Source organism: Orbicella faveolata, unplaced genomic scaffold (genome assembly GCF_042242905.1).
Source record: "Orbicella faveolata isolate gen_17 unplaced genomic scaffold, um_ofav_v1 contig_46, whole genome shotgun sequence".
Classification (NCBI taxonomy): Eukaryota; Metazoa; Cnidaria; class Anthozoa; order Scleractinia; family Merulinidae; genus Orbicella; species Orbicella faveolata.
Genome location: NW_028301576.1, coordinates 19,009,537 through 19,037,500, shown reverse-complemented (window position 1 = coordinate 19,037,500; position 27,964 = coordinate 19,009,537). Strand labels below are relative to the sequence as shown.

Sequence of the window (27,964 nt, the reverse complement as noted above, 5' to 3'; positions counted from 1 at the left end):
GAAGTCTTCCTTAAAAATTTCGCGAAAGTTGTGAAAACTGGACGGCAGAGATGATTTTCTTCATATGATTCCGTTTGTTCCTGTTACCACTCACTTCCTCGGTGTTCATAACCAATGACATGCAAGTAGAAGACTGGCGCATGCGTGGCAAGTCTGTACGTGGGGACATTGTGGCCGCGAAGGTCCTTAACACTCTCTCCGACCACCTAATGAACCGGAAATTTTAACCTTTTCGATCCACAACACAAGACCATTTAATTTAATTTGAGTTATTTGAAATAACGGTTCAGGCACTTTTAGCGCAACACTCGTGTTGACGAAACACTTTGTCCTGGAGACGACAAACGATAAATTCGCTTAAAAAATAGCGGAATTGCGAAAAGTTAACCGATCGACTAACCCAGTAACTTGCTTACGCAAGCACAAGTCAAAAAGAGAAGACTAATACTGAGCCGAAGAATTACTACGATCAATTAATAGTTTTTTTACGCTTTTCTTTAATGATAAATGCTTCAGAAAGCTTATATCATATGTAGCTACGTGCCAGAACTAACATCTTTCTGGAAGTTTTAACCAGCTACCGGCATGATCGCTGAATTATCTGCACAGAGCCTTTCACATGAGTTTTAAAGTCGCTCCACTTGAAAATGTTTCCCGTTCCAGTCCGGCAGGATTTTGACAAGCGTGAAATCTCTTGGCGAGGTATCACGCGATCCCAGACGTTGACACCTGTCATTTCACCATAAAAACTTTCATAAGTTTGAAAGGACCCTCCCACTGAGTCTTGCTCCTGTCCTAGTACCAGGGTTCCACCGCCACGGATCACGTGGCCTGCAAAAATGTTTGGCAAAACAACGGATTTAGTTTTCTTCTTTAAGTAAGAAGAGATCTGTTACTGTGCTATTTTTTAAGCAAAAAATTGTAGTGCATTTTTTTACTTGTGCAGTGATGCGACTAGCAGAACGTAATCGGAGAGTGGGCCTGTAGATTATGAGCTCTGCATCTTCCATACTCCGCATTTCACATACTACGTACTCCGAAACCCGTGCACCACACCCCGCACCTCTCACCAAGCACCCCGCCATTTTGTAGACAGCCTCCAGCCACTGCACCTGACAGTCCACTATAGTTCAGCCAATCAAACTGCAACTACAGTCAAACCTGTATAGACCTGTATATAACGGCTCTGTATATAGCGGTCACCCTGTGTATAACGGTTACTGATCACAACTTCCCAAATATCGTCCCTTATATTTACTGTTAAGTTGACCTGCATATAGCGGTCACCTGTATGTAACGAACGCAGTCACCCTTTACACATCCTGAATCTGATCAACAATTTCATTATCTTTTACCTTTATATAACGATGATCATCACCAAATTGGGTTATGATTAACAAATAAGTATTAAGCTAGTTTTGGGGCCATATATATATGGGAAGAGGCTTGTTAGTTAGCTAGGAAAACTCAACCTTTTTTAAGATCACTACCAGAAGCCACAGACTTGCCATCTTTGAACAAATGCCATCTTCCAGCGGTGTTCTCCCATGTTACGCAGATGTGGTGCCATTTCCCGTCACTTGCAGATTTATAAGTTGTCCTTTTAAGGAAGCAGAAAAAAGGTTAGGTTATGAGTTAGGAGTCTTCCTACCGGAAACCCATCCAAAGTAAGTTTTTCTTCTCATTATACTTTTCGAATTGTTTTGTCTGTCCACCGCTAGAAAATGATGAGCAATCGGCTGAGGGATCCAAAAACACCCTATAACTGGATTGAGTATGAGCAGAATATGTCACAAATTGTTGAGGGTGCAAATCAGAGATAACATGGATAAGAAAAATTTTTCGCTATATGAGGTGACTGCTATAGTTAATGAAAAAAAAAATGAAACTGTTTTTTTGGGTAATATGTTTCGTGTTTCCTGCACCAGATAAAATTTGCCTAGTTAAATTTACTTTGGGTAGGTCCATCGATAAAATCAGGAACACGAAACGTTCCGGAAAAGTCGGAAAACTAAAAATACACTTTGACTTTATACTGATAAACAGAAGTATATATGGGTCATTGGCCAACCTTTAGCTATAGATTTTTGTTTGGCGCGTTTATGGACCGAGACAGAGTCGAGATCCATAAACTGAAGCAAGAACGAACGAGGCCAATATCCAGCCACCTTGACCTAACAAGCTTGGCCAATGAAGGATTTATAATATGGAAAAAAGAGCACTATTATTTTGCGGGACACAGTGGGTAATCCCGAGCGGGAAACATAGCGCCACCTTGCCCACTCGGGTAGCCAATCACAGCACAGGATTCGGTTCATCTCACTCGCTCGCGAAACTAGCCATATACTAAAAATGCATACAGCTCTACCATTTTCAACAAACAAAAGCTAACCACATGCAATTAAACAGCAGTAAAAATCCAACCACCCGTTTGGGTAGCTATGAAAATGTTTTTACCTGAAACCGCCTCCCACAAATACGATAATGTTGCCGTGACGATCTAAAACCAGCTCGTTGTCACTTCCAGGCACAGCGTAGCTTAGCAGTGCCCCTCCATTTCCGCCTTCACTACTTCTCATCCACACACAGAAAGTCACGGCTTTGAGGTTTTTCATGCCACACTTGATGACGTAATCACTAGTTGTTCCCGGGAATCGTAGCGCGTAGTTTGTTGGATCTGATGTGATTGGTCTGGGTCGGATTGGTGGGACTGGTGGGATTGGTTGTACTGGTGGGTCTGAAAAAAGAAAAAAGAAACCTTTGATTTTCAAGTTTGAAACGGCTCTGAATCTTCCCCAGTACAGATTTTTTTAACTTTGCAAAAACATGTATCTTAACATGCTTATCACAATTCGGAAATTAATAATTTCACATGGGTTTTGAACTATAAGCACTTAAAGCTAACATTAGGGATGTTTTTAACAGGTCATATCGTTGCGATGGTAACCTACTATGCCATGAATATGGCCACAACCTTGTTCACCAATAATTGGGCATTTGTGTAATACCAATTTTGTGACATGAGTTGTAGCATTGATCCGTTAAAGTACAACTGCTGGAGAATGCTGGAAACTGTTACCAGCCACCTTAAGATTTACCACATGAGTTCCTATTGCGACTTCTCAGTGAAGTTTGAGCGAAATTACCAACCTTCAAAAAATTAATGATCATTTTACCGTAAACCGTCAAAAAGGCAGTTAAATGTTCACCATCAAGTGGTTTCAAAGTCTTTCAAATCTCACTATTTTAGCGGCTTCTGGCTCTCAAAGAATTTTTAAAGTTGTAAACCAGTTCCCATGTTCCCAAATGTACTCACCCTTTGGTCTTTTCCACTAATTAACATTAACTGACATCCTATCTGGAAATACTTCCGATTGCAAAACTACTATAGTACGACTACTCGAACCGGGCCACTTGGAAAAGAGTCAACCAGTCAGAACGTCACTTGAGAACAACGAATAATGATCTTTTTCTCAATTAAACCAATAAAATTGAAGAATACGAACAATAGTGCTTTGCAAAATTGAAAACCCAACAAAGTGCGAGGTGTTGCGAACCTCTCAAGCCCCGGCCAAACGATCGCAACATGTCAACGCAACATATCGCAAGATTGTTGGGCGCGACATGGTACGTGCGTTTGGCCACCGTGTTGCGATATGTTGCGACATGCTGGGTGTTGTTGGCTCAAATTTGACCACTTTCAAACTTGAGCCAACAACACCCAACATGTCGTAACTCATCGCAACACGGTGGCCAAACGCACGCAACATGTTGCGCCCAACAATGCTGCGACATGTTGCGTTGACATGTTGCGATCGTTTGGCCGGGGCTTCAGGAAACTTTGCCATTTGTTGATTTTCTATCCTAAATTTTGCACGCTTTTTAATAGTTTCGGTTTAGTTGTCTCAAAATGGGTTCTCGAGCTAAATTTTTCGAGCGAAATTTATAATTATGATAACTCGCCATCAAGAGTGTACATAATGCAGAGGAGTCGAAAGCGTTTATGTTTTCACGTCGAACAGACCGTTACTTGCCGTCGCGAGAAGCTACCAGTCCATTGTTCTCAGTTAACGTTTTGATTGGTTTCTTTTCTTCTAGGTGGCCCTGCTCTAGTAGCCGCACTGTAATGAGTCACCGCAGGTCAGTCGCAAGCTCGCAAGTGAGCGTCCGTATTCAGGCTATGGGCTAGTCTAAATATAAGGATTTGTATGGGAGAAACGGTTACATTCTTAAGCCCAAAAAAATTGGAAGGAATATGAATAAAGATAAATCCACCTTACTCCATGTGTGTGTTTTCTTAGTTCCTGTGAAGCTTTTAGGCCCATTATGGCAATTTAGGCGCTTTTTAGCTTTACTGCTTTGTCCTGTATACAGACATATAGAAAAGGGGAAAGGATTTCTAGAGGACAAATCAGTGAAGCTTAAAACCACCTAAATTTCCATAAATGAGCTTAGAAACCTTACGGGAACCAAGGAAACACGCACATGGAGCAAGGTAGGTTTATCTTTATTTTTAATCTTTCCAATTTTTAGTGCAGAGTGCACTATTGGGATGGTTTGGGGGTTGATGTCCCCTAAGGCAATAGGGCAATATGGTGTAAACTTTAATGTTTGTTTAATTAATTAATTAATATCAATTGATTAATTAATTAATTAATTAATTAGTCTTGAGACAAGTAAGCGGTTGGGGTGGGGTAGGTGGCTGTGTGCACTGGGTAAAAACGTGTCATACCTACCTACCTTACTTTATGGATAACATCACAATTAACAAATCGAATATGCTTTAGCGTTGTCAGTACTCTTATCGACAACGATATGCGTCATCAGCGGTCAAAATGTTGTGAACAACAACAAATTTTGACCACTGTGATGTCGCTTATCGTTGTTGATAAGAATAAAGACAACGGTAAACCACATTCGATTTGTTTTTTACCGCAATATTTTACGTCAAAGAAAATCACCCAATTCACACTCCTTTCAACTGACCTCTAGGTGATATGAATGGAAAATAGCACCACGCATTGTATCGAAAACGGCAAATTAGCCAATCAGATTGCGAGATTAGTAGCAATTATAGTAAAATGCTATATATTTGTTTTAGAAAACCCATTGCTATCCTTGTGGTACTATTCTCTTTAGAACAAAACCAATTTGCTCTAAACGTATGCTCCGATTAGTCAGCGTTCGTGTCGACTATATATTTGGTGAAAGATACATTTCATACGGTATCACACACAAACGCTGAGTGCATTTCCTTGTGGTAGAACCTAACATGTGAGACGCATGCGTTTTAACACCGTTAGCGTGATGCACTCTGTTTTCACCGTTTTCATCCCCAGAGCTACGCAGTTTTTTATTTGTCATGTGATATGACAGAGGACAGTAGCTATTTTTCGGCTAACGTCCCTTCTCCCTTTTTAGTGCAAAGCACGCTTCTGTGACTGCGTATCTTTTGGAATTACCCCTAGCTCGGTTCAACAAATATCAACTAAACTAGTTTACCTGAATGGTACAAAACGCTGCCGAAGGAAAGGAGGATGTTAGGAGTGTCAATGCAGAGCAGTGATGTTCCCATACAGAACTCCTGATTGTCGGTAACAGTAACAAACTGGTTTGTTTAACTTCTCGGATTACAGTACTCGGCAGCACTAAGCTTCATTACATTCAGTTTTTCATTGCTCTATTACGGACAAAACTCACGCTCTTGTGCAAGAACGCTTGCAAGTACACCCGGAATTTCAGCATAAGATCAGACTGCGCATCTTAATTCTGAATTCCTTGCGACTTTGATCTTACCGCTACCACAATTCCTTGCGTTTCGCAAAAGCTCCTGTAATATGTTCCTGATTTATAGAGTGCTGGCTTCAGGCTCACTCAATGCGGCAGCAACTAGTATGTTTGCCAGGGTTCAAATTAAGAATGGAAACGTTTTACTTCTCCATAGCAGCTTGTTTATTTCTTCTTTTAATTGTCTCTATGAAAGAGACCAAAAAGTTCTTATTCAGCCGAAACTTTCCCGATTTAGTGGTGACAAAAGAAACTAGGAACGTGCCCAAAGAATACTGCAGACTCTGTGGCATCTAATGAAAGCGCAAATTAATTTAATCAGTCTTTCAGGGGACTTGTTCACCGATGCAGGATATGGTCTCGGTCAACTGACTAGCGCTGACCTTCAATACTTCTTGTTCAAACGCTAGCTTTTCTCAGTTGTATTCATCGATATCATCGTGAATGAATTTAAAGCGGTTTTATTGTTTTCACAAAGGTGGCCGCTGAATAAGAACGTGGTAGTCCATGACTATTTGATAATTAAATTAGTTCGTGTTTATCAGTGCAAAGACAATTTGCGTTTTGAATAAAACAGTCGTAAGGTCCACTTCCATTTCCTCATAAGATATTTAACTTTGTCTCCAGCGGTAAAAACAAAACCAAGCACATCCGTGTGCTTTCAAGAAAACAAGGGTTTCGTGTTACATGCCTTTGCGAGGAAAACAAAAGTATCAAGTTACAGACGTTGGCGTGAAATGTAACAGTAGAAGGGGAGTTTAGATTTGAGTGCGAGAACGAATTTCAATTCTAGTTTTCAGGCTTCACATTATCACAACACATACCCATCTTATCCCATGAGCTACCCTCTCTGTCTAAAACCAGCATGAAGAACCAGGGCTCTGGAAACGTCACTGGTTTGAAATTTGAAAATCGTATTCGTACTCAATCTCGGACTCGTAGTCCAATCTAAAGCTCCCTAAATTGTCACGTTTGCTACTTCAACATATTGTTGAATTTTAAATGAACGAAAATCAACGTAAAACACCCGATTAAAATTTGAAAGCTGTCTTGAAAAACAGTAATTGTTTGTTGTTTTTGGACAAAGAATGAAAATACTCCCATGAAACATACACACTGCTAAGATAATGTCTTATCAAGGTTTCAGTCCTTTCGTATCCTGAAAGGGGAAAAGCCCTAGATACTAAGGTAAAAATACAAATCAGGAGTTAACCGGGCAGGGGTGAGGGCCTGTGTGGCTACCATGCCAAAGCTATACATTGCACATTGCACTATCTGAGATTATCTCACTAGTTTAGACCATAGTGCTGTTTATACTTAGACTTAAGGTGGCTTACTACAGTTTTTCGGAGACTCAGTAGCGCGCGCTATGATTGCCTGCCAGACGTTGGTATTAATCGCGCGTGCAAGTAACCCTAAGAAGAAACGGAAACCACTTCAGCACTTGAAAGGCGTTAAATCACTCCGGTATACGTAGAAATAGTTTCAAACTCCGCTCAAACGTGTGTTTAAGCCTGGGGCCTAAAAAATATGATAAAAAAGCTCGATAAACAACCGTTAAAAGTGCTCTAATTTTCTCTTGCTTTCTCGCACGCGATAAATGGCGTCACATGAGCGCGCACTTAAATAAAGGGCATGCGCAATTCTATTTTTTACAATAACTGTCTTATTTCTCGCGCTGATTGGTTCGTTTTTATCATCAATAAGAGCACAGACGAATAAAATTTTAATTTATGCAGGCTTTCAAGTCCAACTTTCAGCTGTCAAACTGTCAACTTTTTAACCAATGAGATTTTATGGCCTTTTTGAGTAGCCAATCAAAGGGCGAGAAAAGCTATTGACAATGTTCGCGCCATTTTGAATGAAATTCACTTATCTTTGTTTACGGCAAGTTTACGGCGTCTTTTCCCCTCATTTATTCCTGGCATTTGACCATTTTGGGGTCTTGTTACTGTAAAAAACAAATTGACGTCAGTTTTTTATGCATCTGTCCTCTTATTGATGATTAATTGCGTCATAACATTGTCAAAGTTTACTGCGGAACCATTCGCCTGCTGCTCGTGGTTCCACAGCCACTTTGACAATGTTATGACGCAATTTATCATCAATAAGAGGACAGATGCATAAAAAACTGACGTCAATTTGTTAACTCGTCCAAGGTTGTAAAAGTCAGTCTTCGATCGAGTATTGCTCGAAAACCTACCGTATAACCCATGATGAAATTTTCACAGTTGATTTGTAGGGGTGAACCACGTTTAGAGCACAAATCTGTAAGACCGATTTTGAGCTATTTTTGATTTCACATTTTCTTAGTTTGCGAAAAATCTGTCTTACAGATTTTTATTTTACTTTGCATGAATATTAAATCAGAGCCAATTTCTTATTCCTGAAATTTTGAGTTAGGGTCATGCGGGTAGATTTTGAGAAAAACGTGATTTAACCTGCTAGTACCCAGTCTGTTAACGTTTACTTGCTCAAGTTTCACATAGAATGGTAAAAGACTTAAGCAAACAGTAAATAGAGAAAGGAAAAACATCTTGGAACATTTTTCAAAAAAGTTAGAAGTTGGCTGTTCTAATCCATCAAAACTGTAGTAAGCCACCTTAAGGACGGTTGCCTACTTTTGTTAATGCGCACATGTCTGCGCATCACGCAAGAGGTGGTTTACGCGCCACGCGCGCTAGGTTTGACATTGACGTAATCAGCTTCGCTACCAAGTACGCGACTAAAATGAATGCAAAATTTTCCAACTGTTTCCCAATAAAGTTTAATGAACTTGTTCTAAAACAAGGAACACCAGAATAGCTGGTTTGCAGTGTCACGCCATCAGAAATAAAAATCGTAACCATTCAATAAATTAAGTCACGAAGCTGAGATACGAAAGATTATTAATACAGAAATAATCTCGCCAATATTTAGGTCTGTGGGGTTATTCATTCGCGCGTTATTCAGAAAAGTGTTTCACTCAATTTTATAGAGCTTTGTGAGGAGAGGCCATGTTGGTGCCCTTCGGAAGGGTCTTCGGAAGAGCGCCAATATGGCGGTCGTAAAGTAACATAAACAGCTGTCATCGCGTTTTGCCATCGAAACGGAAAGTTATTACTCTAGAGCTCCGACACATTGAAATTAATACTTTTTCTAGAGCAAGAACTGTTTAGTTTGCAAAAAATTTAACAATAACTCATCTTTTGACCTACTCGAGAGCCTTATCGGGCCGCCATTTTAATGTCATGCAGCGTCGAAGCTTGGAAATTCAGGAATGCACGCTGCAAAACATCAAGTTATCAGAGGGTCTTACATCTGATGAAACTAAAAATTCAGAAGGATTGGTAATTTTTTATTCTGATCACATACCCCGCGAGCACATTTGCAAAAGATGACTGGCATATGAAGGATTGAATTGACGCTGAACACTCCTTCGTTCTCCTCGTTCTCTTTTGATCCTGATTATTATTTCGAGAGATCTAGAGAAACAACAGGTAGTTCAAGCTCGGAAAATGAGCGTCTGTATTTAACAATTATTCGCCGAAGCCTGAGGCGAATAATTGTTCTAGTATAATTTTCAGAGGTGAAACACGGAATAACGACTAAAACAGACTGTTCGTTTGCATACACGAATGCAGCCTTAGTTTTAATAAACTAAGATTTTGAATCAATTTACACATCAAGTTCGGCAGTAAAACAAACAAGCGAAACACTACGAAAAAAAAATTCATCCCGTACCTTTGTTTTATCGTTTTTGACCTCATTTACAGCTGTCATCATCCCCTAAAAATGAGTAGCTTTAGTTTGAAGAAAAATAATTTCGGTCCATCGATCTGACTTGCTGGTGATCAACGTCACCACTGCGTTTGCGATTCTTAAAAATTCCTTGAATACGAGTTCTTGAAAGGATTTTTGGTCCAAGGGCGAAAGCAGTCATTTTGAAAATTCTCCATCCTTCCAAATATCCTGGATTTGGAGTGATGTCTTTCGAATAAATAAAAATTCGATTCAGCAACTGTCCGCCATGTTTACTTGCCGATATGGCGAAGATGGGGGCTTAGTTACCAGGCCTCGAAAATATTATATAAACCGCGGGGCGTGGTTAATATAACGTCTTATTATATGGCCAGCTTCGTGAGCGGGCAAGATGAATCACTCCTACGCTGTGATTGGCTACCCGAGCGGGCAAGATGGAGCTATCTTGCCCGCTCGGGACTACCCGTCGTGTCCCGCAAGAAAAATTTCCCCGAAATAGCCATATAATAAATCCTTTAGTGACCAAGCTTGTTCGGTCAAGATGGCTGGATATTGGCCTCGTTCTTTTTTTGCGAGTTTATGGACCTCGACTCCGTCTCGGTCTATAAACACGCAAAAAAAGAACCTGGCCAATATCCAACCATCTTGACCTCACACTTGGTCAATAACCCATATATATAAGTAATCGCTCGACCAATCAGATTGCTGGAAACTCTTTGTTCAGCTCTGAAATTATACTAAAGATAATTATAGTAGTGAGGTGGATCATGTTTACTGTAGGTAGTCTCGACTGATATGTCGGTGGATATAACCGTCGAGAGTCGGTCGATTGTCGAGCGATATACCTATCAGTCGACACTCGGTCGATACTCGGCCGACAGTCGGTCGACAATTGGTCGACAGTCGGTCGTCAGTCGGTCAACAGTCGGTCGACAGTCGGTCGATATAGCGACCAACTATCGGCCGAGTACAAGTGAATGTATGAAAGATATGGAGACATGATTGATCATCGCAGTTATGTACACAACTTAAGCAGTTGTGAAATTAAAACCTGAAAAACAAATTTAGACCTGAGCGGGATTCGAAGCCATGACCTTTGCGATACCGGTTTTGTTTCTGTTTGAATACGGACGCTCCGTTAACGAGCTCAGGGCCACCTATGGAAATAACTGCACTGCAAGCGATCTATGTGTACCTACCTGTTGGAAGTATATGCGAGGCACGGGATGGAAAAATGCCATGTATTTTTTCCAGGTGAACAACCCTGCTGGACAAATCTCCAATAGGTGGTTGCGCTGGGGGGTGTTTCCCTGTCAAAAAAAGAAATTTGTAAGGGTACATGTCATGCCTGTCATGCTTACCACCTCGAAGTTTCTTAATGAGAGCTGGATCGCTAGCTAAAGGATGATCCAAAACAAGTAAACTTTGCTATATAAGTTGTCTTTAACCTAAGGGTCACCTAAAGGATGGCCTGAACTACATTCTCTTCTATTTATTTTGTTTATTTGTTTGCTTTTTTCTTTAATGATGTATCGCTTTCATGCCAAAGCTAGATATTTTAATTTTCTCTCGACTTTAGGCTGAAAATATTCTTGTTCACACATAGGTTACAGAGTAAAGTAGAAAAGATTATGATCCTGATCATATTCTTTTGATTTCAGTTAGAAAAACCGAATGTGAACGGGAATAGCAGATTTGCACTATATCGTCATTTGACTACAACTACTAGAATTCCTTTCTTTTTCTTTTTATCGTTTGAATTTTGAAGCCCCAGTGGTAGTGAATTGGGTTTTTTGAAAACAGTTGCCCTTATTAGCATAAGAAACAGAAAAACGGAGGGATTCTGGTAGTTGCTGTCAAATGACGCCAACATCAGTACAAATCGCCTATTGAACTGTCACTGGAAATGTCCTTAAATCCAAACGAGAAATTTTGGTCTAATGGAAAGCATCCAAGGACCTCTGAATTACAAACAAGACCGGTACCTACGTGTAAGCCACTCGACACCGCTAGCATCTAATTATAATAAGCAGTCCTATTATGACGTCATTAAAATATCATCAACACCTCTTACCAGAGATACATGAAGGCTGTACACCACTCCAGTAACCAGACGGCAAACACATTCTAACGGCCGGTCCAATCAAGCGGTATCCCGGATGACAAATGAACGTCACAGATTCACCAGTCCAGTAACTTGATCCAAGTTTTTGTCCATTAATTGGAGCACCAGGATCACCACAATTCACTAAAACTTTTTTTAAAAAATCGATTCATAGAAGGATGCTCAAACTTAAACAATTCTTTTCCATTCACAACTTTAAGGTTCGATGCAACTCTTAGAAGATTTGCTGTTTATTACGATTACAGGAGTTACCCCGAGGTTTAGTCTTGAGTTAAGTTTTATTTTCTATCAAGGGGAAATTTAAAGTGTGGGGAAGGGGCCCTTCAATTCCCAAACCTCAATTACCCTGAGGTCTATTTTGGGTCAGGAAGGGAAAGCCTTAAGTCACTGTTACCCTGTGGTCTAGTTTTGAGTCAAGAAGGGAAAACCTAAAGTATGGAGAAGGCCCCCTTCCCGTAGTTCAATTACCATGAGGTTTAGTTTTGAGCTCTTGGTCTGGATAATATTAAAGTGAAAAAACGTTCTCTGGTTAAAAAAGATTAAAAACATAAGCTTTCGGCAATCAGTCTATAGCCTTTAATGTTAAAGGCTATAGACTGATAGCCGAAAGCTTATGTTTTTAATCTTTTTTAACCAGAGAACGTTTTTTTCACTTTAATATGTCTTATCCTGGTTAATGGTCTGGATAATGTTATCCACCAGATAAATCCCTTTATCCAGCGGATAGCATAGTTTATTTTGTCAGATAGTAATCAGACTCCGATGGATAACGTTATCCACTCTTGGAACAACTGCGCACAGATCGCCAAAATGTGCAAAAAGTGCGCGCACCCATTTCCCTCGCGTAAATTGGTTTACGTAGCTTTAAACACTCTTTTTCGATGAAAGTGGTTGTTGAGAAAATGTGTTCATTGATATGCATACATGAACAAGAAAATGGCATGTACATACTTAGATTTGTATCAGCTTCCACTGTCCTATTCTTGTCATTGTGGAATAAACATGTGTAGATCCCAGAGTCACTTGCTTTGAACTGATCAATGACAAGTTTACTCGTTGTCAACTTTTGTTCTTGACGTATTGCTGTCGGAACAACAGGTCGCCCGTCCTTGAACCACTTGCCATCAGGCAGAGGAGCGCTACCAGCAGAGCAAGCTAAATTGACTGAATCACCGATACTCTGCACTCGAATTTCACTGGGAGGACTTGAAACAATGTATGGATTCACTAAATAAATAAGAAAACAATAACGTTGGCCCTCGCTTTTTATATCCCAAAGGTAATTGCGTAAATTCCGTGGAGTCCTGGAAACGAACTATTTCCCAAGGGACAAGTAATTAAGAAATTAATAGCCCAGATGCGCCTGCAAGGAATCATGGTAGCTGTATTCATCATGTTGGTCTGGATATTTGTTTTGATAAACACAACTAGCATAATTCCCTGCAGGCGCGTCTCATAGGGCAAATTGGCCATTACAAATTATTAAACAACATACGCCAACGCGGAAAGGTGCTATTAAGTAGCTTGCGTTTTTCGGTGGAAAATATTCGTAACAAAAGGCGCATATAATCAACATCTTACTGTTTCTGCCACCGCACCACGGGGGCTGAAACACTCGGACAAAGAGCAAGGACACGGAAGGACTGGTTGAGCCCCTCCGTCTGGAACATTAACTGCATCGAAGAAAGGCGTGAGCTAAAACACAGCGTTGTGAACTGCAGCTCGAAAAGAGTGAGGAAAAACAGACAGCGCATGTAAATAAAGTAATGATAAATGTGCCAGACGAAAGACAAGGAAGGGAAAAAGAGCCAAGAGCAAACAAAAGAGACAAGAGGAGGACCTCGGAAAGAGCCGCGGAAGAGGCGAAAAGAGCAGCGCACCAGAATAATCTGATCATGAAAGAGCTTTACATGAAGACGACGCTACCGTGACGCGGATGCCTCAAGAAGCCAAGCACTGGAATACGGACTAAAGATGGTAAAGTCATCCGTCATAGAGGAAGAGGTGCTTGGAAGGTGGAAAGAGCAGTTCTATGAAATCCTGAATGTGGCTTGTGAAGAAACCGATCTTCCTGAAGGATGCCAGCTCGACCACTGCGAAGAATCCATAGAGATGGATACGTAACGGGATCCAAGAGACGAGCCATATCTCGACTGAAAAGTGGTAAAGTGCCTAGTGTTGACAATATTAGTATAGAAATGCTGAAAGCACGCCCTGCAATCGCCCTGAACCTGATGAGGATGCAGAAAGGAGTCGAGAAAAGATTATTGCAAGAACAGGCTCCGCCCACCGAAGAAGATGGGAAGAACTGAAAAATTTATGGTCATTGATATCCTTAGAAATATCTGAGAACGGGGTGCTGAGTGGCAAACACCCTTGTGCATCGGTTTAATCGATTTCAAGAATGCCTTTGATAGTGTAAGAAGAGATAAGCTCTGGAACATTTGTTAGGCATTGTGGCATTCCTGACAACTTCGTCAACATCATACAAGAGCTTCATGATGGAGGAACCTGCTGCATTGTTGAAAAAGGCCGTACATCGGAAAGGTTCCTGTAGAGACAGGCGTCAAGCAGGGCTGTGTTATGTCTGGTTTTCTCCTCAACTTCATCATCGGCTAGACAATGAAAAACACCACCAATGCAAGGAGAGGTCTAAGATGGAAACTCACCACGCTCCTAGAGGATCTTGACTATGCAGACGACATAGCCCTTCTCTCAAACCGGCACAAAGATCTCCAAGAGAAGCACAGCCGCCTCCATCAGGTCTCAAGGTACACCTGACTCTCCATCAACACCACCAAGATACAGGTGCTAAGAACGAATGCCAAGGTCGCTGAAGCGATTTCCATTGATGAACTAGAAGGTGAAGACGTCAACTTCTTCATCTACCTAGGAGCCACAATCCATAAAGCAGGTGGGTCACGCGAAGACATCAAACACAGGCTGTCAATCGAAGAAGAAGAAGGACATATCCCACTCTCAATCCTGTCTGAAGATCAAAGATGTACAGCAAGCACACCAACCTGAGAATCCTCAGGAGCTGTGTGACCTCTGTATGGCGCTGAGATGTGGAGGATTACATCAGCAGACGTCGAGCGTCTGGATGTTTTCCACAGAAAATGCCTAAGGAGAATCCTCGACATATTTTGGCCACACACCATCATCAACCGTGAACTCTATAAAAGAGCTAGAGAGAGTCCCATCTCAGAAACTGTGAAGGTCAGGCGATGGAGATGGATCGGTCACGTCTTGAGGAGAGAGAAAGACAACAACTGCTGAGTCGTTCTCACCCGGACCCCCGAAGGCAAGAGAAGACGCGACAGACCGAAGTTTACTTGGAGGAGAACTGCCGAGGCTGAGCGAAAAGATCTGGGCTGCACGAGCTGAAATGAGGTAGAGCAGGAAGCGAAAGACCGTGATAGATGGAAGTTTTTGCGATATAGCCTTACGAAAAAAAAACGTTTCCTAGTGCGTCATCTGAAAGGGTTAAAAAAAAACAGTGCTTGTTCTAAATTAGCCACACACCCTCTCAAAAGTCAAATGGTCCATCCCTTACTATCCAGCACGACTGGCTTAAAAAACTCGCGCCACGTTTAGATCCAAACATAAGTAGAACCAAAACTAGTCGTGTCTCGTTCGCACACGTTTTTCCCGCGCTTTACCATGAAGATCTGACATTTACGGTATTTATTTACCGTCTGGTGATAAATCGGGAAGAGCACTCTACCTTCAGCTGTCGTAGACATTTCCTCTTTATACGGATTCTTAGCTTACCTACGTCTTCAACGTCGATCATTATAAATTCTGCATTTGTGATGATTTTTTCACGGTCCAACTGTTGAATTCCCCAGCACGTGTAAACACCTTTATCTTCCTCTGTTGCCTTTTTAATCGTTAGCTTGTTACCAGAGAGAACATGTCGGTCCACGGAAAGGTTCTTGGGTGATCTTCTCCATTTTACCTCAGGGGTGGGATAACCAAAAATGTCACATTTGATAAGGATGTCCCTCGATTTGTAAACAGTCACAATTTTCTCTGGTTTCGTTACAAATTTTGCTGGTACTGGTACTATCATGCGAGAGCTTGTTATAAACTTGCCTTAATTTTTTGTCTTTTAATCGATGAGAAATGCCAAAAGTAGTGACTGAAGCAAAGAAATGTCATCTAAACAGAAAAAAATGCCTACAAAGTTTGATTCCTTTACATATTAACTTCCAGTTGGCAAAATCAACTTTGTCCAGAGACAAACATGGGCTCATGTTTTCGCCCCAAATGACTATTATAATTAGTCGTGCAAATAGCCTAGTCACGCGAGTTCTTTAATTGGGGTCGGAATCTCTCTAACAATGACGCTAGAGCCGATTTTTACTTTTATACATACCTTCTACAGTCACGTTAACTGATAACTGATCTCTGCCAAACAGGTTCTCCGCTGTACAAGTGTACAAACTGGATTTCCTTAAACTCCAGATGGCCTGTCTTCACTAGTTGTTTTTCTCCTATCACGAGACTATTCTTATACCACGTGATTACCGGCTGCGGGAACCCAGCTGCTTTACACGGTAATATGACGTGTTGTTTCTCCCTGACTGTCACCGCGGAGGAAGAAGGTTTTGAGATGAAATGCGGTTTTTCTGGAAGAAAAACGTTTGTGTTTGTTGTAGTAGTCATCGTTGAATAACTTGTGCAACTGAACAGCATCCAAAAGACAGCTACTCAGTTCTGCTTCGAACTGCGCAATGGATAGAAACTCGGACAAAAACGTGAACTAATACCTTTTCTACCTAGCATATGCCCCAATAGGAACATTTATATATGGCACAGCTAGAACTCCATGACTACTCGCACTCGTTCGCACACGTTTTCTGGCGCTTCGCGTCAGCTACACACGTAATTACTTCGAGTTTTGATTGTTTCACTGTATTGTCTGTGTCTTTTGTGATTGGCTAGAGTGATTACTTTGGTTTTGCTTTTGGTTTTAGGACACTCAATTGAAAACACTCAAAAAACCAGATGTACGTTGGCAATGTCAAACACTTATTAGCTTCGAGATGGCAATTTCCAAAACAGGCAACTCAAACAGATGAAACATATGATAGACCAGTTGGCTTTTTATAAAAATTGAACTCGAGTTTACGGAGAACAAATCTCTTTAGTGGATAGATGGAGGGCTTCAACCCAATGGCACTTCCCATTTGACCAAATATTGCGGAGCTTTCGAAACGGAACAACGTCTGGAAAATGAGACAATTGTTTAATTCCAGAATGCGAAACCCTCAACCAAAAACTTCTAGAAATTCCGGCAGCACTGAAATCAAATGGCTCAGAAATCCCCTGAATTATATTTTCGAAAATTGGGGAAGGTCCTGGCAAGGTTGTCCTGTTTTGCGCTCTCTAAAATTCTCGCAAATACATTTCAATTCGTCACTTTTCAAAAAAGAATTTTTGGTCGAATAGGAAGCATGCCGGAACCCCAGATTACAATTAAATCAAGGCCACCCGGCCACGCCGCCTCCGTACTAGTGCATTCGTATCATCCAGTTATTGTAAGCAAACCTATTATGACATCATTACATACATCATCAACACCTGTTACCAGAAATACATGAAGGCTGTACACCACTCCATTTACCAAACGGCAAACACCGTCTAACGGCCGGTCCAATCAAGCGGTATCCCGGATGACAAATGAACGTCACAGATTCACCAATCCAGTAACTTGAGCCAAGTTTTTGTCCATTAATTGGAGCACCAGGATCACCACAATTCGCTAAGACTTTTAAAAACAAATTGATTGATAGAAGGATTCTCAAACTTAAACAATTATAATGCATTCACAACTTTAAAGTTCGGTGCAACTCTCAGAAGATCTGCTATTTATAGTGATTACAGTAGTTACCCCGAGGTCTAGTTTTGAGTCGAGTTTGATGTCCTATTAAGGGGAAGCTTAAAGCGTCGGGAAGGAACCCTTACCAAACTTCAATTACCATGGGGTCTGGTTTTGAGTCAAGAAGTGAAAGTCTAAACAGTGAGGAAGGGACCCTTCCCGAGCTTCAGTTACTCTGAGGTTTAGTTTTAAGCTCTTGTTTTTGGTAAGTAAATTAAATGTACATACTTAGATTTGTATCAGCTTCCACTGTCCTATTCATGTCATTGTGGAATAAGCACGTGTAGATCCCAGAGTCACTCGGTTTGAACTGATCAATGACAAGTTTACTCGTTGTTGACTTCTGTTCCTTTTGCATTGCTGTCGGAACAAGAGGTCGCCCGTCTTTGAACCATTTACCATCAGGAAGAGGTGAGCCACTAGCAGAACAAGCTAAATTGACTGAATCACCGATACTCTGCACTTGAATTTCACTGGAAGGACTTGAAACAATGTGCGGATTCACTAAAGAAATGCGAAAACACTATCTTTGGCCCTTGCTTTTATCTCAAAGGTAATAGGCCATTTCCGAGTTACCTTGTGTCTCTGTTTCAAAAAGAGTCTCCGTTCACATGAAAATGAGTTTGATTTGCACGAAAATGAACCTGTAGGGGAAACATTTTTCTATATGAATGGCTCTGCACGAAGGCTTATTTTGACACAGAGGCAAAAGGTAAGGCACATGTAAAGTTCGACGTCTGAATCAATTAGGTTGAACGGGTTTGTATTTGGGTCGACCTGCCGTTGTATTCGACCGGGCTTGTCGAAAAGAACGGCAAAAGATCGACTTCAGTTCATACGTCGAACTTTAACATGTGCCGAATCTAATCCATACGTTACAAAGACACTAAATAAATTAATTTTTACCCAGAGTTTTTCACGTTTCCTATATTTGTCATGCGCACACAGCTTGTTTGGATCTTTTGGAGAGCCCCGCTCTCCCGCTCTTGTTGTAAACTTTGATTCGCCCGAAAATATGAAAATCTCGCATTGTCCCGACTGGCTGCCCCTTGGTCTCCGAGGATGGTTGGGAAATATTCTTAAAAAAGGCACGAATTATCGACATCTTACAGTGTGTGGGTATATCGGCTTAGGCTTACATGTGCTAGTAAAACTCGAATTGACTATAAGAACAAAAGGAAACAAAAAAAACCTACACTAAATCATCAACTTTATCATGTTATTTTAAAACTTTCTTTGTAATATTTTACGTTGTCATGTTTCTTTTTGTTCTTATAGTCAATTAGCATTTTTCGTACACTATATATTCAACTCTGTACTTTGTAATTTAAACTGAAGATGACAGAAGATTCTATTGAAACATGTTTTTAAAAAACATTATGTTGTTTCTCAAAATTTTAACATGTCTGCTACTATCCAGACCTATTGCCATAGATATTGGACTGTTCGGAGCTCTTCTGTAGATGAGCAAAACAAACTTGAACCCGTTACAGTCAGGAATGGGTTTGTGGTACAGTGTATAAAATGGTTGCTCATTGATCAACTTGGACCTATTAGTTTAACTACAGCAGTTTCCATTTGAGTGTCAAAAAGTAATTGGTTTTGCACATACTATGCTACACGATTGCCTTAAAAAACTCGCGCCACTTTTTCAACCAATAGTGACTCGTTCGCACTCGTTTTCCCGCGTTTCGCGTCAGTTACATGAAATTACTTCGCGTTTCGATTGGTTCACCGGATTGTCTGTGTCCTTTGTGATTGGCTTTTCAGTGATAACTTTTGGTTTTGGTTTTATGACTCTTAATTGAAAACAACTCTATTGATCGATGAGAATCAGTCCAATATATAAGATCGAGTTCAAATCAAAAGAAGCCACGCTACCAATAACCGGTACTTTGGAAAGACTATAGCACCTTACTCAAATCCCAACCATGAAGATCTGATATTTACAGTATTTATTTACCACCCGGCGATAAATCGTAAAAAATACTCTACCTTCAGCTGTCGTAGATATTTTCTCTTTACACAGATTCTTAGCTTACCTACGTCTTCAACTTCGATCGTTATTAATTCTGGATCAGTTTTGATCTTTTCACGGTCCAACTGTTGAACTCCCCAGCACGAAAAAGTACCTTTATCTTCCTCTATTGTGTTTTTTATCGTAAGGTTGTTACCAGAAATAACATGTCGGTCCACTGAAATGGTCTTTTCCGATCTTTTCCATTTGACCTCAGGGGTGGGGTAGCCAAAAATGTCACATTTTATCAGGGTGTCCCTCGATTTGTAAGCAGTTACAAATTTCTCTGGTTTCGTGACAAATTTTGCTGGTACTGGCAGTGACATAAACAGAACAAAGAGTGAAGTTATTATCATACGAGAACTTGCTATAAACTTGCTAGCCTGCGAGCAGATTCTCGTGGTTGGTGTCGGCAAACGAAGCGAATATCGGCGAGCTAAGGGAACCGGTGAGAATGAGCGCCAGGCCCTTCACTAGCTCGCTTCGCTCGCTGACACATCTTTCGCGACTACCGTAACGGTTGAGAGACTGCTCGCACGCTATAACTGAACTTGCGTTATTGTCTTTCAAGGCATAAAAAATGCCAAAAGCGGTGACTGAAGCAGATAAAGTTTCAACTAAAGAGAGAAAAAAGGTTTGTCAAATTTTGATTGCTTGACCTATTAATTTGGCAAAATCAACTTCGTCCAGAGATAAACATGAGTTCGTGTTTTCGCGCCACATGACCATTATAAAACTGCAAGTAGCCTAGTCGCGCAAGTGCTTCGTTTGGGGCCGGAAGTTCTCTAACAGTGGGGGTGAAGATATTTATTATTTATTACTTTTAAACATACCTTGTACAGTTATGTTATATGATAACTGATCTCTACCCAACAGATTCTCCACTGTACAAGTGTACATTCCGCGGTCTTCAAACTGGATTTCCTTAAACTCCAGATGGCCTGTCTTGACCAGTTGTTTTTCTTCTATAACGACACCATTCTTATACCACATGATTACCGGCTGCGGGAACCCAGCTGCTTTACACGGTAATATGACATCTTGTTTCTCCGTGACTGTCACCGCGGAGGAAGAAGGTTTTGAGATGAAATGCGGTTTTTCTGGAAGAAAAATATTTGTGTTTTTTTGGGTCATTGTTGAATAACTTCAAGTAAGATCATCTCTATCTAGCATGTGCCCCAATAAGAGCATTTATATATGACATAGCTAGATTCTATGTACTTATCAACCTTGCGTTTGTGTTGCGGCATTTACCAAATTTCCAAAAATGTTGAAGAAAGTTGAGCTGTTCATGTCACGCTAAATATTTCTGTTGCCGCAAATTCTCCATTACCACGATCATGCTCACAGCTAGCCTCGTAGCTGAGCTGGCCTACTACATACATACATACATACATACAGTCATACATATACTTTATTTATCCTGGAAATTTACAGAGTAGCTCAGTGTAGAGCTAATATCTTCGAGAAAATAAGTTATAGAAAGAAACCGTAAAATACAGTAATATTAAAATATGCTGTATCACAATACCATTATTACTTCTAAACTAACTTCAATATTATGCATACAGAGGGAAACATCACTAGATCTACTGTGGAAAGGCTTCATATTTGAGGATCTCCTCCTTGTATTATAGAAAATCTGATGTTTTGTAAGTGTCTGGGAGAGAGTTCCATATTTTGCTAGCTATGTAAGAAAAAGAGTGCAGACCGTAAGTTGTTGTTTTTGGGTTGGGAAGGGCCAGAATATGATTATCGCGCAAATTACAGGATGAAAACCGTACGGTGAACATATCTTTTAAATAACCTGGATAATTAGCAAAAAACAGACTCTTATATAGTATAATCATGAAATTCTGCAGGCGTCTAATGAATAAAGATTTTAAGTTAACTTTGCTGAATAAAATGTCATACGGAGAGCTGTAGTCCTGTAGTATAAACCTAGGAATACGCTTGTTCGGATTATCTAATTTGTCGGTATTGCGCGCACCACAGAAAACAATTTGATTATTCGCTCTCAATTTAAATAGAAACTCTTACCGAAATGATATCCTTCGGTACGGTTTGCTGCAGCCTCAGGGGGTCCCGGAAGTCCTCTCCTGCCTCGCTTTCCCTGGGGACCGGTTGAACCTTTACTTCCTTTACTTCCTTTCCTTCCTCGTAGGCCAGTACGGCCAGGTGAGCCGGGAGAGCCTGGTGGGCCGGGAGGGCCTGGTGGACCGGGAGGGCCTGGTGGACCGGGAGGGCCTGGTGGACCGGGAGGGCCTGGTGGACCGGGAGGTACAACTCGACCTGATGAAATCAATATACACGTTCATATAGGGTTAAAAATAAATGTAGCGAGAACTTCATCGATGAAAACTTTGATGATCGATTGATGTTTGTTTATGTAACTCCTTATGTATGTGATTTGAGTGACATCTTTTCCGAACCTAAAAATGGTTCGTGTTTAATCTGGTTTAATTTTGGAACAGTTGAAAATGATAAATCTTTAGCTGTTTTTGCTGGTTTTAAAATGCATTGGGGTTTTTTTTTTTTTTGCGGATTGAAAACACCTTAAGTTGGACTGTTCTTTAGAGTTAATTAAAGGAGCTTCATCGTGGTTTGCCCATCTGGAAAAGTTAAGCGTAAATGTTCGTCGTTTGCAATTCGTGTAAATGTTCTCCGTCTTTAGCCATCCTTGTTCCTTTATCGTTTATTATCATCTCTTTGGTGGTTTTCTATCTTAATTACTTTTTTCAGGTTTTCTTCAATTTTAAGGTAATTTTGTAAGTGGCTAAAACAACTCAAAACGCCGTGACTGCACGAGCTCCTTTCAGCTAGTTTACTACCTACATCCTGATAAGATGTATTCCAGTTTTAATGCGATTAAAGGATTAACGTTGTTTAAAATTTTAAAAAACTTTCTCTGGTTAAAATAGTTTAAAATTACGAGCTTTCGATTGCCAGTCTGCAATCTTTGACAAATAGTGAATAAAAAGCGCCGGCGAGCGTTGAAATATATACGGTAAAAAGTGTGAAGTAGAAAAAAAATTACTCCAATTTACAACAATAAATTTTTAGTTACATCAGATTTACGTTATACCAGCATAATCAACATTTCAAAACGTCGAAAGCACTGTAGCAGAGTGTTAAATGACGCAGTGCTTCGTTTTTAATAGTACGTTGCAGATAACCCGACACACTTTTTCAGGGTTGTTGGCAATGATTTCTCTTGTGAATTTAATTAATTTCAGTTTGCCTTGCCTTTGTGATCATTCATGGCGTTCGTGATCATTCATGGCTATCCGACGGTCAACTGGCAGCACACACATATCTTTCCTTGTGCTTAGTTTTGTGGTTCGTTTTGTTTTTAACAATTTTTTTCACCATAGTCATGTTTGGGCAGTCTAGCTGACCTCAATGGAAACCTCCACGAAAGTTTAAGTTCCGGCTAGATTTAATAATTTTCAATTCCCAACGTTTTCATTGGCTGACTGTCCCTTAGTGTGTCTGGCGGCTTTTGTGCAAGTCAGCGAGGTCTTTTTCCACAAGTTAGTTCTTCACGACGGTCAGTAAGCCTAAACCGTGATGTCTAGAAATTTGTTAAGAAGTATTTAATAGGAAACCTTCGAGCCCAAGTACAATAAATAGCAGTAGAAGTGACTGGTTTTACAGAACCCTTGCTACAAGAGGCTTAGTTTCCCGCCGATCCCGAAACATTTCGTGGAGGCCGAGTGGTCAGCGCGTGGGACTCGCAATCCAGCGGTCCCGGGTTCGAGTTCCGCTCTGACCGCTGCCTGGATTTGTTTTACGGTAGTCCCGAGTTCAGATCCTCTGTCACGATTGTAAATAGCCAACTGGTTTGCCTCCAGCCAGTTGGGATTCGTAACAGTGTTATGTTCAATGTGAATTATTTGCTTTAGTTGTTTGCGCGGCCTCACAAAAGGATATTTATTTAAGGGTTTTTTTAATCCCCAAGCGTTTTACCGCCACGGGAGAACCATCTGGTACATGCACTGTGGATATAAATCATACCTTTCACACAAACAATCTTTTCCAGCTGACTTCCTTCCTCTGTGCTATTCTGTTGATTGAACAAAAAAGTGTTCAAGTTTGTTTGAACTTACCATTAAAACCTGAGAGGGAAAGATCATTGTTTTTTTTTTCAGTTTGACCTTGACAATAACGCCGAAATGGAAAAAGGCTGGTCAAAAGCATGATTATAGGCCATGTGAACTTGAAGCCTTCTCGGTTTCTCACGCTCAGTGGGAAGCGAACAATGTTATTATTCATGGTTTCCGCTAAAACAGTCATTTGAACACAAACCTAGTGAAGTATAGACTTGCAAGTCGAATATTCGCCACAAATTAATCACAAATTAACATTAGGTCTGTTGGTGGGTTAATTTAATTGACGAAATCCCACGCAAAGGTATAATCTTTTCACACATTTTACAAATGAAAAAGCCATCATGCATTCTCTACGCGAATCTTGGTATCTATCCAGCGCTTCTTTTCGAAAATCAAGGACTTGGAAATAAGTGATCGATGTCCGAGATAAATGTGTTTTCGGAACTATTTTCGCCATTCAAACACTGGAATTTGATTCGTAACCGGGTGTTGTGAAAATGATTTTGAGAAAATTACGGTACACCATGAAATAGAACAGGAAGTTAAGCGGATAATCTACAATCAGTGTCATTGCCTTTCATTTCAAAGCAATTCAGATATCACTTCTAACTGTTATCATCAAGTCCAATATATTTTTTAAATTAACTTCTTCTCTTGATTTTAATCGAAGTGTTTTTTTTGTCTGTACATTTTGACCTTTGACAAAAAAAGCGTTCGATTTTGGTTACCTGCACGCAATCAACATAAAATGAACAGAGAAAAAATTCCACTTTTCACTTTTCCTTTTGGCTTACTTACAGAAATGAATCTACTGAGTTATAATTTGCAAGGGAATGTATTAAAACCATAAGTACTTCAAAAACTGCGAAACGAGACGGAAGTCACACGTACTAAAAATCTCCTTACCTTTCGAGACCCATTTGAGTTTAAACAAACGCTGTTACATTCGCGACACTTGGATGATCCATCGACGGCCCTTTTGACGAGATTTCTTCTTTTGTCTTCATTTAGAGGTGAATGTGTAGAGGTTGGTTTAATAAACCCATGATTATCAAGCCGATACGGATGATTTAAAACAAGTAAATCTTGTTCAGCTGTTGCTACACGTGATTCTAATCGATGCAAAGAAAAGCAGGTGAAGCCAAGTGAAGCCAACGTGAGGATCAAGTTGAACGAAAGGCCAAAGAGGAAAATGTTGGAGTTCTTAACGCTTTTGCTCTCCATGCTTCCAGCTTCTGATATGATCTTCCCGTTTCTGACCTGTTTGTCTGATCCGGCGTTTAATACGTGTACAGTACTGGTTTTAAATTTCGTAAAACCACATTTTGTTTTGAAAGGGCACTATACACCTACGCGCGTTCAACTGTTATGTCTGGGACTGGGTTGTGGTAAACAAGTTTGGTTATGGTTTTGATTAACTGGTAACAGGACTTCATGTCATCCTTTGGTCGGTCATCATACTCGTGATTAAACATATCCAACTCCCTTTTTTGCGGTCGTCTAATTGGTTTTTTTTTTTTTTCAACACGCGTTTGATTAAAAAAAAAGCACTGTCGTAACTCATAGCTATAAACTAAAATTAAAGGCATTACACCAAAATAACAGACATTACATTAAAATACAGATATGTCTGGGTTTTGCCTTGAACTACCTCGGTACTCTCGACAAGGTACTCACTGGGAACTTGATCATAAAGCCACTGGACTAAAGAAAGCTTAACAGAGTGTTTTTAGGTACCATAACCCCGCGAGGACGCACTCTATTATAAAAGAGATGAATAGCGAAAATAGTTCCGAAAACACATTTATCCGGGACGTCACATATTTCCAAGTCCTTTCTTTTCGAAAAGAAGCACTGGATCAATACCAAGATTTGTGTAGAGATTGAATGATGGCTTTTTCATTTGTAAAATATGTGAAAAGAGTAGCTTTGCGTGGGATTTTGACAAATTAAACCCACCAACAGACTTATGGTGAGTACTATGGCTTCCTCAGCGAATATCCGACTTGTAAGTCTATATTTCAATTGGCTTGTGTTCAAATGACTATTTTAGGAGACCATGAGAGAATAACATTGTTCGCTTCCAACCCAAGGAGACTTCCAAAAATAGGACAGGGGTGCTCGTGGCAAATTTTTAAAAGAACCGATAAGAGGTATCAAGATCCTGTTTTGTGGGCGTGGCTTGAAATTTATTTCACCCCTAGCAGGTACCAATTCTTAGACAACACATTACCTCCTATCATATTTTTTTCAGCTCAATACGCTAAAAGGTACCTCGAAAGCTCCCACTGAGGACCTTTTCAAGCTCTACACTCTAAGAGCTACCAACACAGCTTTTTCCACTTTTTATATGAGAGTCCCCCCGGGTGTTTAACACACCGGTGATGGCCTTGACCAAGAGGAAACCACAAACATAAGCCGGACATCCAACAATTAGTAAATCATGCGAGCGGGCGCTGAAATTGGCCTGGAAAACAATCTTCCATCACTACTTGTTCTAACACCGGCTCTGCATAATATTTTTGTAGTGGAATCCATGATTTATGAGTTTTAGCGCCTCTAAAGGCTAATAAGAAAACACATTTTTATACCACGCCATAGGAAATACAGCCAATCAGAATACAGGAAAGCCGTTGTTTATTCGACGGTACTTCCCATGGACCGCCACGCGATATGTCGCGTTGATTGTTGGCCACTTTATCCTCTATGGCATGGTATAAAATAGTTATGCAACGTTCTCTCGTGGTATACCATTGAATATTCCACTTGTCACTTGTATTTTCACGGTACACACACTTGCCTAAAGGCTTGTGTGTATAACGAGAAAATACAAGTGATTCGTGGGATATTCCATAGTCTACCGCTCGAAAACGTTGCTTAACTAGGATGAAACTTTCAATGAAGTGCCGAGAGCATTTTGGGCCGGATTGAAAGATGACTGGATCGTGTTGCAATTTTATGGTAATTCTGGTGAAAAACGACATGATCTTTCTGCGTTTTAACGTATCGTGGCCTTTAAATCTTAACTTACTGCGAAATCTGCATTCAGGTAGCTTTTAAATGGCATATTAACTTAGAAATCTGTGAAAATAATTATTTACATGAATCGCCTCCAAAACAAATATTTTAAAACACATCAAATGTTTTCCTCCACACTGCGCCGGAGAAAGTTAAGGCTAATAATAAATAATAATAATAATAATAATAATAATAATAATAAAGGTTCTTATTGCACATTTAGAATTCTCAATGCGCTTACAATTGCATATGATTAAAAAGAATAAAAACCTAACTAAAAGATGCAATTATTAAAATCTATGACTAGGTTAAAAACTATTACAAAAAAGAAATGTTTTAAAGTTCTTTTTAAAAATCGCTATGCTCTCAGACTGTTTGATATAAAAAGGTAGGTCATTCCAAAGTTTCGTGGCGTAAACATGAAGAAAAAGATCTTTGACCGTATGTAGATGTTTTCACGTCCGGAACTTGTAAGAGTAATTGGCCAGATGATCGAAGAAAACGAGCTGGGTTATAGGCGTTAAAAAGAGAAGTTAAGTAGGTTGGTGAAAGACCAAAGACCGGGCGTTTTGAATTCATGTTTGAGGGAACCCTTAGAAGGGAAATCTCATGATTATCGTGACGTCATCATTTTCGAAAAGCCGTGTTTTCAAAATGTTTCCATCCACACTAAAACGCAAAGCCTACATTTTCAAATTCTTCCTGTTTGAAGAGCGTTTTCGTAAAGCTCTGTGTTCATAACGGATTAGTGTGGGCGCTAGGCCTCACCGTAGAAATAAAGCTGCATTTTCAAATTTCTCCGCGACGTCGTGTGGACGACCTAAGATAGTGAGGTATTTTACGCCTCTTCCGGTCTTGAATAGAATCATGCCTTCCAAGGCGGTGGGAATGGGGAAGTGTTAATGACAGTTTTCAAGATAAGAGACAATTTTTTGGCCAAGATGCTTTGCGTGCTGCACAGTCCTGGAATACAATAGAAACCTCGCTATCGTATAAACCAAAACAATAACAGCCGCGTGTAAAGCATCTTGGCCATTACTAGGTGTTTAACTGCTCACTTCTTTTGTCCTCGTAAACTCTTTTTTTTTGGTTTGTTTGAATGTTTAGCCATCTGTTGTGTTTCCGGTGATTTATCTTGTTACCACTTCAGTGGGTAAGGGTAGTGGATAAACTGCTAACAGAAGACTGCTGAAATTCAGCTTACTTTTAATACGTTCCTTCCAATTTCAATTTTCTTCGTTGAGTTATCCATTGTTTTAATAAGACCAGTTTGTGGT

The 27,964-nt window shown here is 40.3% G+C and overlaps 2 protein-coding genes across 2 annotated transcripts in view; both read right to left on the bottom strand.

The window, feature by feature from the left end:
- The window catches only part of LOC110041274 (uncharacterized), a 26,527-nt gene extending 1,519 nt beyond the window's left edge, over positions 1-25,008 (bottom strand). Inside the window, exons 1-11 of the mRNA XM_089277073.1 lie at positions 24,576-25,008; positions 23,575-23,623; positions 21,598-21,849; positions 20,391-20,657; positions 19,583-19,870; positions 12,605-12,880; positions 11,603-11,782; positions 10,728-10,838; positions 2,458-2,737; positions 1,473-1,600; positions 1-831 (exon numbers count right to left, since the gene is read on the bottom strand). The exon at positions 1-831 is cut by the window's left edge and continues 1,519 nt beyond it. Coding sequence (XP_089133199.1) covers positions 578-831; positions 1,473-1,600; positions 2,458-2,737; positions 10,728-10,838; positions 11,603-11,782; positions 12,605-12,880; positions 19,583-19,870; positions 20,391-20,657; positions 21,598-21,849; positions 23,575-23,623; positions 24,576-24,893 — 2,403 coding nt within the window. The 5' untranslated portion in view covers positions 24,894-25,008 and the 3' untranslated portion in view covers positions 1-577. The remainder of the gene's footprint in view (positions 832-1,472; positions 1,601-2,457; positions 2,738-10,727; positions 10,839-11,602; positions 11,783-12,604; positions 12,881-19,582; positions 19,871-20,390; positions 20,658-21,597; positions 21,850-23,574; positions 23,624-24,575) is intronic.
- On the bottom strand, positions 15,577-18,829 carry LOC149098763 (peroxidasin-like). The gene is made up of 5 exons (XM_089277922.1): positions 18,791-18,829; positions 17,769-18,063; positions 17,250-17,429; positions 16,035-16,287; positions 15,577-15,715 (listed from the first exon to the last, which is right to left on the bottom strand). Exons 1-4 carry the CDS (start codon positions 18,827-18,829, stop codon positions 16,049-16,051), a joined length of 753 nt encoding a protein of 250 aa, XP_089134048.1. The 3' UTR covers positions 15,577-15,715; positions 16,035-16,048.
- Positions 25,009-27,964: the final 2,956 nt, after the last annotated feature.